This window comes from Spinacia oleracea, chromosome 3 (genome assembly GCF_020520425.1).
Source record: "Spinacia oleracea cultivar Varoflay chromosome 3, BTI_SOV_V1, whole genome shotgun sequence".
NCBI lineage: Eukaryota > Viridiplantae > Streptophyta > Magnoliopsida > Caryophyllales > Amaranthaceae > Spinacia > Spinacia oleracea.
Genome location: NC_079489.1, coordinates 24,208,452 through 24,219,846, shown reverse-complemented (window position 1 = coordinate 24,219,846; position 11,395 = coordinate 24,208,452). Strand labels below are relative to the sequence as shown.

The following is an 11,395-nucleotide window of genomic DNA, read 5'->3' as shown; positions in this document are numbered from 1 at the left end:
TTGGCCAACATTGGAGTTCTTGAGGGGCTCTTGATCTGAGTAGCTCTTCATGGAGAGCTGCTTCAAGGTAGCTCTTGCCCAAGAGCCTTTCAACAATTGATTCTTGTTGAAAAATGGGGAGTAACTTTGAAAAGTGGATAGTAACTTTGGTTAAAAGACAATTAATTGTGGACCACCAAATGGTAAAAATGATAATGGAGAGCTCATTTGAGAAACCAACCAATGTTGGGTGTTTTTAGGAATGAATTTTTGAGTGTGTCTTGTAGAGAAATAGTGGTAGAGAGAGAGTGGAGAACCCTTCAAGAGCTCTTTTGAAGAGTCAACCAATGTACATGCTCTAAGTCTTTTACGTACCCCGGCCCTTCTCCTTGGAGTGTAAGTTATTCGGATTAAATCCAATGTCCGAACCAGACCATGTTAATTTGAAGTTCGGGTTTCTTTTTTGGTACATTTTTCTAGTAGGAGAAAGGCCCTACTAAATTAGCATTTATCTCAAGTTAGTCAGCTCACCTTTACATGTCACGCTTGAACCACTTCCGGGTATTGCAGCTGCGAGGTTCGACTTTGTAACCTCCAAGTCACAAGTTCATTTCTTCACCAACTTGAATATAAAATTGTGAGATTCATGAGCAACCGACGTAAGATTGTATGTGTAGTTGGATTTATCAAGATGTAGGATTGTGGTCGAGACCAAGTCGTGGATTTAGTGAGATTGTTGTCAATTTGAGTAGCTCCAGTAACCTGGGCTTGGTTCCATATAAGAACAATTTTATGAAACTGTCATTTATATAAATAATAATAAATAAATAAATAAATAATCCACCACTGGATAAAAATGACTATTTTGAGGCAAATAAAATGAATGGTACATAGATGTGTACGATTACAATGGAAGAAATACCATATACATACTTACACATACAGAAAACAAATAAAATGAATGGTACATAGATGTGTACGATTACAATGGAAGAAATACCATATACATACTTACACATACAGAAAAAAGAGATACAGTAGAAATAATCTCACTCCGAACGGAATAAAAATTTGTATAACCAATTTTTCTTTTGAACATTTCTTTTAATAGCAAAGTGTTAATTACAATAGTCAGCAGAATTACGAAGTAAAAAGAGAAAAATGTGTGTGTGTGTGTGTGTGTTACAGTAGGAGAAAAAGGGAAGGGTAAGGAAACGTTTGACATCAGATAGTGTTAATAACCAACTAACAATTAGCTAATACCCTAGTTCGAAGAAAATGGTCACTTTCAGCAATATCTTGATTAACCTCATCTTTCATTTTCGTCAATCGCGAGCAAATAGCATGACTGGTCCAGCAAAATCCTTACCATCTCAAATTAGTAATTCTGATTTCAGCATTAATGAAAACGCTATACACAAACGAAGATATTGCTGAAGGGAAATGTAAACTTAAGGCTGTACAAAGTGTAGGAACGTCAAATGCAGCTGCACACAAACGAAAAAAGGACAAGCGTTTTTCATGTCAAAGTGAATCAACAAAAATAAAATCTCAAAATGCACGAGCCTTCAAGGAACAGAATGAATGAAGGGTATTTAGAAAACCCTACCTATTTCACTAATGAAGGTTATCCATGGACGAATCTGTCTTAACAATGAGAGGCTGTTGAAGATCCCCAAGCTGTTCACCTGAGATGGGCAGCTCGGAGCAGGACAGGTCATCTTCATTCTCATTTTCAGCCAGTGCTTTCTCTAAAGCACTTTTTGCGACTTTAGTTACACAAATCATCAATATCACTGCAAGCAACACCAACTATTAAGATGATGCAAAAAGCAAACAACTTTTTTTATTTTATAATTTACCATCCAAGGAAACTAGTCAATTTGCAAATCAACTTCATTTTAAACTTCCCAGATCTGGAATTGCAGGGTAAAAAAACTATTTGACACGAATAGCATAGCCACCAAATAATCTAAATAGAAAATTGATGAATGAAATAATATAAATAACACGGAACCCATTGCCATAATCATATTCCAAAGATGGAACAAGACTTGTCCTTATCATGCTAGTACAATACCATACATCTCATTCTGAATTGGAGATCCTGATAAGACTGTTTGATGTGCACATATATTTGCTGTAGTAATGCAATGTACTCCGTACAAGTAAAGGCTTATAACAGGCTATCAAAATTCATAGTAGATACGTCTTCAGAACTTAATGCCCCTCCAACATACAACATGAATAAATTAACAACATAGGTTTATTGTATTGCTTTGCACAGTTGTCTTACTTGTCTATGCATCAAGATACCACTAAAATAGAATAAGCTTAGGCTTCTAAAAAGCAAAAGAAGCATCTACAACAACATACCTGAAACCACAACACTTGCTACAAGAAATACCTGCATCCACGATAACATGAGTTAGTTTAAATGCCATGCAGGAAGAGGGGGGATAGCAGCCAAAGTACAGGTCATATTTTAAACAAAATTCTCAATTGCCTTATGAGATCAGACTTTTAGCTCAAAAATGCTATTGCACTTGGAACATAACAGCTCGAAGCAACAGGTAACTTCACTTTCTGACATGTTGAAATAACCAAGTACTCGAGGAAAATCAAACATACCAAATACCTGCAACCTAAGGAAAGAGCTCTATGTCATGATACTTTAAGTTATATTTATCCAATGTAATTGAAACATCAACCCAATAGCCTGAAGATCATATGCGAACCACAAAGTCATAGCTGTGGTCTCCCTTAATGATTCTCACTATTCAATTTTAAAACCCTATTTGGCTTTCATTCAATACGACATTGTAAATGGATAATTACGGGTCCAACTGGATGCATCTTGGTCTATTGTTGTAGTGGCAGCAGAGACCAGACAACAGACAACAGACAACAGCTCTTACCCAATGGGAGGGGGAAAACTCATGCCATCCATGCGTGATATCTGAAAGATCCTTGAGAGTTGTTCCAGCATACACCAATGCAAGTGTTATAGGCTGTAATCAAAACCAAAAAAGAACATTTATGAATCGAACTCCCTGAAGAAGAAAAAAAAGGTCGATGTAAACGTGTTTGGCTCAACAAGTTTAAATGAGTTAACATAACTTTTTAGGTTGTAACACATTTTAAACAAGAATGCTAACTACTTTCATAGACAAACTGAACAACAGTGTTCTCAGAACATAAGGTAAGACACACATGTTCAGAAATCAAAGCTTTTGCAAATTGAGAATAGTCCCACTTAATGTCAGAACTATGTCACAAAATCAACATTTTTGCAGAGAACATGGTGTCGGTCAGTTGGAGGGATCTTCACTTTGTCAAGGGCAATGTCTCATCAGACTAACCAAGCTTATATAACATGCATGCATCACATGATGTCACTGCTGATTTTTCAAGCATAGGAGATATATTAGACAATAATCCAACTAACTGCATAAAGCATCACAGAAGTTGCTTCTACAAAAAAAACCGACTATGTTGTAAGCACTCTGCCTTCTAATGGATCACTTGGTATTCTAAAGGCCACATAGGTAGCAGATTTCAAACAGGTAGCTAGCATAAAGACCATCCTGTAGAACAACCAACATTTCTCAAAATAATAAGGGTCAAAGACAGTAGATTCATTTTCAAGCCTTTAACCAGTGAGGCAGTAATAGAATATTACTTTGACCATGAAAACTTATGAGGGAGAACCAGACTGATTTTACAAGGGAATACAGTCTAGAGATAGAGAATGCAAGAGTACAGATGGAAAAACAAGACAAAAAAAAAAGAAAGCCCAATTTTATTCCATTCATGCATATAAGCCGAATGCAAAGCACTCATTCCAAATGAATTGTTTCTTAGTCTTGTCTTTCTCTTCAAATATAGAAGACAAACAAATACAAGTATGATACCTTTGCACACTTACAAAACTGCTATAAAGATGAAACACAAAAGTGCAATCTGAATTACAAATGAAAAATCAAGAACTAAATAAAACATCCAAGCAAGTTCAAAAAAAAAAGAGTAGAGAAATTACCAGCATCCCCAACCAAGAAGCCAGGATATATTCCCACAGCGAAACAGGAGTTACAGACAGGAGGTAGTTCAATATATTAAATGGAAGTAGAGGAACAAGCCGCAGAAGAAAGACAATCTGTCAACGAAAAAAAGCACATCAACATATGATGGAAGCATATCATAAAAGAATCTAAAGAAACAGTGAACTCCTTAAGAGGGCAAGCAGCCACCCATTGTCCATAACTCCCCCTTCCCCCAAGAAGAATCTACCTAGAGCCTACAGAGAAGATGTGCAATTATTTGCAAGATTGAAATGTTAACTGTCCATTTCTTCCCCTTCACCCAAGTAGAAACTATCTAGAACCAACATCCAAGCAACTTTCTCTCATCACTTAAAATACATAATCCTTTTTCATTTTCTTCCTTCTCATTTATACCCTTTGTGAATCATCAATCTTCATCTTGCACATAGATGAAGTAATCTACGACCATGGATCCCTATTATAACCAGGAAACCTTTGAATAATTGTATCCCCTTTTCTATATCAAGTAAAATGAATGATCAGTCAATGATCAGTCATGCTTCGATGAAATGAGCTGAAGTCTCTAGAGCTACCTTCTAAAATTCAGTGTACTATTTATGTAGATTTCCCTACTTAACTGATTCTTGATAATTTCCCCAATCCAAATGATTTCTGTCTTTCTATCTTCACTTTTCAAGAAGTAAATTCTATGTACAGATTCCCGAATTCCAATTTATCACGAAATTGGCAGTCTCCACAATAAGACAACAACAGAAACAGTAGTATTAGTTCTTATTTCTGCGTAAATTATTGTTACTAATGATAATGAATAACAGAGGTGTGGTCAGTGGTAAATGAATCTCAGAAAATATATTTTGAGAAATTTTCTGGGTAAGTTACAAAACCTTGGGTAAAAATACAAAACCTGGTCCAGCCTGTTCTAACAAATAAATAGGCTAGAATTACTGATAAACTTTGAGTTCTTCTCTTCTTTTAATGACCCTGGTCTTCAATCATCTGAGACAAATACGAAGTAATAGCTAAACGACCTGGTGGTATTCCAAATCAGTTGCAACTCAATTCATCAAGTCAGTCAGGTGACTACTTAAGAAGTATTACCCCTTAGAATTGATTGTGATTCAAGCTATATGTGCACTTCTAGCAACAGGACAGTCTCGGATCAACCAATATGTCCACGTCTCACCTCATACCTCATGATTCTCAAGCAAGGACTTGCATATATTTTGTTTGGTTAGATTTACAAAAAGAATCTTCTAGCACTTTCCGAGGCCACAAGAGATGTGTCAGCTAACACTTTACAAACCTATTACTCTATCAGTAAGTTCTCTAATAACAAAATAAACGAGACTAAGGAGCTTGGTAAAAGAATAATGAATTGTAGTTGAATGGTTTTCGGCAAGCAAATGAAAGTTCTCAAGTACACGTACCTTAAAGCCAGATCTCTGTATAGCAATAGCAACAGCTCGAAACTTAGGGTAATCCTTTATTTTGGAAATAACAAATGACCTTCCAATCTGCACAACAAGGTTCAAAGGTATATCAACCATGTATACAGGAGTCACGACACTACTCTTGCATAAAGGCAGAGCAAAGAAAAATCTAATTACATATGGAAGTGTGCCATGAGGTACCATCATCACATAAGCTCCATAATAAAACCCACAAGGCCACAATGACAAGTCAAATTTGACCAGATACAGGATTAAAGTTGAATGTTGCAGCAAAGAAAAAAATACATGCAGAAACAGAAACACTACACTCCCATATGAAATTCCAATAAAAATAATAAGATAACAACTCACGGTTCTTCCCAAAAGAAAAGCCGCAGTTGCCCCCAATGTAGCACCTATAGAATCAGCCACAAAGCCCAGAAGCAAACCATAAAGATAGCCACCACCAAGCTGCAAAATGGAAAGTCTAATCAGTGCAGTAGCATCTAAATGGTGAATCAGTGACATGACTGAGCAGAACCATTAATCAGATGAGACTTACAGACAGTTTTATTCAGAGGGCAGAAACACACACATCGCAAAGTATAAAGGTTAGTAGGAATGATTGATGTCTAACGGTAGATTACAACTTTACAAGAGACAATTAGCACCTAGCTCAGCCATTTGTGTTGTTTTAACTTTAGCAAGCATTTAAGGCATGGGAGGTAAACCAAATAAATGTTAAATGAGCTTTGATACTTTAAGTGAGTTTCACACTCAGCTTCATGCAAAATCCTTCTCAGCTTCACTTCATGAGTCCTATGGACCCTTGAAATCTGTCAAAAACCTCACAGATGGCCTTTTTTAAACCTCTATCGACAGAAGGTAGTAGGCTTAATACAATGATCGGTCAGGCTCCCGTGACATTAGCACATTAGGTTAAAGAAATGATGCTTTTACTAGGAGAAGGTTTACAAATACATTCCAATCTATCACGAAGACGTGTTGATGAGGCCACAACAGAAACAGAATACGTTAATGGCGTGTTCAGAAGTCAAAACACTATCCGACTAAGGAGAAACAAGTCAGATCATGGAGAAGCTACTAACCGATATCATCAGTCAATACGTACCGTGAGCACTGAAGCTGGAACTGCCAGAATAGTAAGAGGTATGTATGCAACAGCCCTGTAATTATCCAAGGTGCAAACAATCAGTCAAAAGTTAACATAAGGATCAAGCACCAATCATATACTAGTACGAAGAACAATGCATTTTGTGTCATTCTAAGCACAAATATGTGGCGTAAAAGATATATATAATGAACAAATCCAACAACTTATGCAGAAACAACATGAATTAACAGAACTTCAGCTCCAATCATATGCTAGTATAGAGAATAAGGTATCACATCCATTCCATGCACAACTATGCGGCATATACTAAGACTTCAAGACATAATGGACCATTTCTAACACCTTACCAAATAGCATGAATACAAGGAAACAGAAGTTCACTTTTGCTAAAGTAGTACAGAGTACTCCATAGTCAAGAAAATCATTGGCAAACAGGTCCAAGAGTAAAAAACCGACTGAAGTTTCAAGAATATGTTAAAAAATACAAGCTTAGTTATCATAATCAAGTCCCCTTGTGATCAAAGTACCTATATCTACCACATAATACAATCTATCCGCATGAACATGCTAAGAATCAAGTTTATCCTTAGCTCAAACCTCACACAAGGCAGAATTTGGGTTCAAACAAAATTAAGCTGAAATGAGAAGAATTAGGCAAAATCGATAAAGATATGACTGTTATTGATGAACTCGAGGTAATATCACTGAATCACCGTTTACAGACTATGCCAACTTTTGAGAGGCTGGTACTCTTCAAGGTGTTTCTTTGTACATACTCTTCACGACGATCCTCCAATCACCCGCTCTAGCCTTTTATTACGTCGCTTATTTCCTTCCTTGCAAAATACTCAAGGCTCTAACTAACTCACTATTACAAATTACCATTCCTCCAATCCCATAACTAACTATGTTGTTTGTGTAATTACATCCCTAACCTTGACCTTCTTTCTAGGATATGTGAGCATTACAGCAAGTCTAAGGTGGTTCACTGCAGATCATCCCTAACCTTAACCTTCTTTCTAGGATATGAAGCAAGAACGTCAAACAACAGCATGGCCCAGCCTCTTGATTCACAGAAAGTGAGAAAGAATAAATGCATTTCATTTGCCAGCAGAGGACAAATTTCAAAATGTTTTAGCATTTAGTTGAAAGGGTAAGAAACTCTTACTAGAGTATAGGACATGGTCAGAAAGGAAGAAATAAGAACCTCCCAAAACACCTCAGATTAAAAGCACTAGAGCTACTAATGGAAACCATCGAGTGGGAATTTCCTTTTATATTGTCGTTATGACCCTGAAAATCAAATAACAAAGAACCAGCTAAATGCAACAATTATATCATGAAAGTTCAAGGGGACATTGTTTTGAAGACCCACTGACCCAGTCATCTTGTTACTGGATCCAATGGGTTTCAACTTAGGCTATGAAAGGCAAGGTTGGGTCATAAACCGAACTTGGAATGGATATGTGGGCTTAGGTGCCACCCCTGATGACTAATGGGCCACATGCGTGCTCTTTCGGGAGTACTGGGCCAAGTGCCACGACTGCCACCATCCCCACAGCCCAAGCGCCATCTTTGTATGTCTAGTGGGCTTGATCTGAGTTTTAGTATGTTTTCTACTTCAGAGAATAAACCCATGGGTTTACCATAGCCCATAAGGCTTTGAGTTTTACATGGCATGTTGTAATTTGGGCTAAGAGGTTTGTCCTTAGATCCAAATAGTGTGTGTTTAGTTTTAAGGGCTCACTGAGTAGACATGACTGTGAAACTCAGTTGTTTAGAATTTATTTTAGTTTCCTTGTCCTATTTTGGAAACTCCTTCCAAGCTTATAAATAGAGACGCCTATCTTGTTAGAATTAAATTGAAGCTTTGCTTTGAATTTGTGAGTATAAATTCTTCCTTGCTAGGTCCGAAGTCCAGGAGTGGATAAAAGCGTTAAGTGTTCGAATAATTAGTTCTAGGAGAGTAGGACTGTAGGAGTAGGCTAATAGGTTTGAAGGTTTGAAGGTTTGAAGATTTGAAGACAACTTTCAAGAGTGTTCATTACTTTGTTGTTGGACAAATATTGGTTATTTTCTACATTGAAACTTAACAATCTCTTTTTCCAATGATATGCAGATTTCTAAATGCTTCACTACACTAGGGGTTAGGATCCACATCAATATATCGTACAAGTGAGGAAGTGTAACAGAACTATCTTTCCTTCTGAAATTCTGAACACCGCTGAAGTAACCACGCTTACAGAGCTCATAATGTAAGCAGAAAATATAGTTATGTGCCCTCAGGGGCAGAACTGGGGATGGAGCTGGCGAGCCAAGAAAAGAAGTTTCATACACAAGTATAACAAAGCAGATATAGGTTTCAGATATCCCTGGTTCCCAAAATTCCCATCAACCAAATACTATCCAAATAACATTCTATGATAAATCAAGTGAGTCAATAACACAGTCCAGAAGAAAGCACTAGATGATTTCCAAATCACACAATCTATTATAACTCATAAGTACCACAATAAACATGGGACTTTAATTATTGAAAAGAAAAGAGCAAAAGGAAGTCAAAAACATTAAAATACACTTCAAGGTGTAAAGAGTAGTATATCTTGAAGGAAAAACAAATACAATAAAATGTAAAATTCAGGCAAAATTTCTTTTAGAAAAACAAGTTAAGTGACTTACAGAACTAGAGGTCCCCAACTGCCAAGATTTTGGTCCACCCACAACAGGAAATCCCTTAATATCTACAAGAAAAGACAACGAGACAGCACAATAGTTATTTCAAATGACATGAACAAAAGGTTCAACAGTTACAAAACCAATAAGATAACAAAAACAGAAGAACTAAGGAGCCCAAACTTCAACTGTTCTTATAGCTTACACACTTACACAGCCTAGAGAACCCTCCATCTCTTGATCAAAGCAAAAACAGAATGATAATCTACGATCGACTTTTGTGACCAATTCTTATCAAGTTTACTATTAATTCTATCACTATCACAATGCCAAAGTAAAAACTACAAATAATAATCTTAGTATTGTAATAAGTAGAGTTAAGATAAATCTAAGAATGTTGATTTCACATCATAATTTGATACATATTGCGACAGTTTATGGTAAAGCTTTCACCAATTCAGGTCAACAAAATTTCTTTTTTTCCTATTTTGTAATGACAGAAGTAATAGCACAACAAATAACACAGGCATCCTTTAATTCTCGATACTAAAACCGTCATCTTTAATCGAATCAATTAGGAGAATAATCCATACTTCTGTCTTAAAATGTCAATAAAACTCAAAACACTACTTTTTTCTCTTCATTTCATCAATGCCCAAGCATGAAAACAAATCAACCAAAACGCAATTGCAATTAAATTACAGCAACATTTACAATAGAATTTCAAAGCAAAGTTCATATTTTTTTAGGGGGGCAGAGTTCATAAGTTAATCACTCCATTAGCGGGTCAAAATCAAACATCATATACTGTACATGGAAATGACGAAACATGCAATACACATACCAAACTATTCAAGCCCAAATCAAATCAAATCAAATCAAATCAAACTACATAAATTTGGGTAAAATTTGAAAAGGGGGTCAAAAAATAATCAACCTTTTCAACAGGAAGGGTGAAACAAGCTGTGGCAATGGCGGCAATAAGGAGAAGAAAAAGGGTAATTCGAAAACAATTTAGCCATGAAAACTCCATGAAAATGAAAACCCAGAAATCCCCTAAACAAACCCTACAAATCTTCTCAACAATTTTGGGTTGAAAATGTAATAGCAAGAAGATTCGACCCCATCAAAAGTCAAACATCTCTTTCAGAATTATAAGCTGATTTTTTTGGGAATGGAGATCGGAAAGTGCAGCAGAAATTTCCGGCTAATTTGGAATTTCTCTCTCCTATATGAAGATGAAGATGAAGATGAATAAGGAACGGGTTGCGTTACTTAACACCATTTTTGGTTTGGTATTCCGTGTCGACTCATTGAGTCATTGTCGTTACTGCTTGTCGGGTTTCGTAGGGAGTAAGGATGGGAATGTTTTATGTATTTTATTTTCAAGTAAATTTTGTCAAACGAATTCTACTCGCTTTGTATGTGTTTTTTTTTAAAAAACACAATTTCTTAATCACAGGTGGCCTGGAATAAATATATAAAAGTTAAGTCAAAATGTTTATACAAATTTTTCTATAAGGCGGTTTTACACAAAAGACCACCTTGGTATCATATAAGTTAAGCACTGAAACCAATTAGTTAAGCACTGAAACCAATTAGTTAAGCACTGAAATTAATTAGTTAAGCAATTGAATCAATTAATTAAGCAATGTAACCAATTAGTTAGGAAATAGAACCAATTAGTTAAGCAACCAAAATGGTCTTTCCGGTAAGGCGGTCTTACACAAAAGTTGCCGAAATGTTTAAAAGTTATTCCGGTATAAATTAAAATTTATCTATTTTTTAGTAATAAATTTTTTTCGTTTTAATAAAAATTATCCCTACAAAGTCATGCACATTTAACCCTTTAAAATGTTAAATCCATAAAAAAAAAAAAAAAAAGTTAATATAAGTTAATCAAAACATGTTAAAAATTACCAAATAAATGTACTTTGTATAAGGTTACTACGACAACAATAAATTTATTTTGCACGTAATGCGTGCAAGATCTTTTGCTAAAAAATGTATTGGGAAATATTGGTTTTTCGAAAATGTGCATTGCATGATTGGAACATAGGGGGGGGGGATTTGGTATATAAACCTTTTCAATGTCAAAACTATTGGAATATTAA

General features: G+C 35.8%; 1 protein-coding gene across 1 annotated transcript; it reads right to left on the bottom strand.

The window, feature by feature from the left end:
- Window positions 1–1,062: 1,062 nt before the first annotated feature.
- LOC110791187 (uncharacterized) lies at window positions 1,063–10,646 on the bottom strand. The gene is made up of 10 exons (XM_021995936.2): window positions 10,219–10,646; window positions 9,288–9,349; window positions 6,606–6,660; window positions 5,846–5,944; window positions 5,471–5,557; window positions 4,019–4,135; window positions 2,898–2,990; window positions 2,356–2,386; window positions 1,589–1,775; window positions 1,063–1,466 (listed from the first exon to the last, which is right to left on the bottom strand). Exons 1-9 carry the CDS (start codon window positions 10,312–10,314, stop codon window positions 1,597–1,599), a joined length of 819 nt encoding a protein of 272 aa, XP_021851628.2. The 5' UTR covers window positions 10,315–10,646; the 3' UTR covers window positions 1,063–1,466; window positions 1,589–1,596.
- Between the last annotated feature and the right edge of the window lie 749 nt (window positions 10,647–11,395).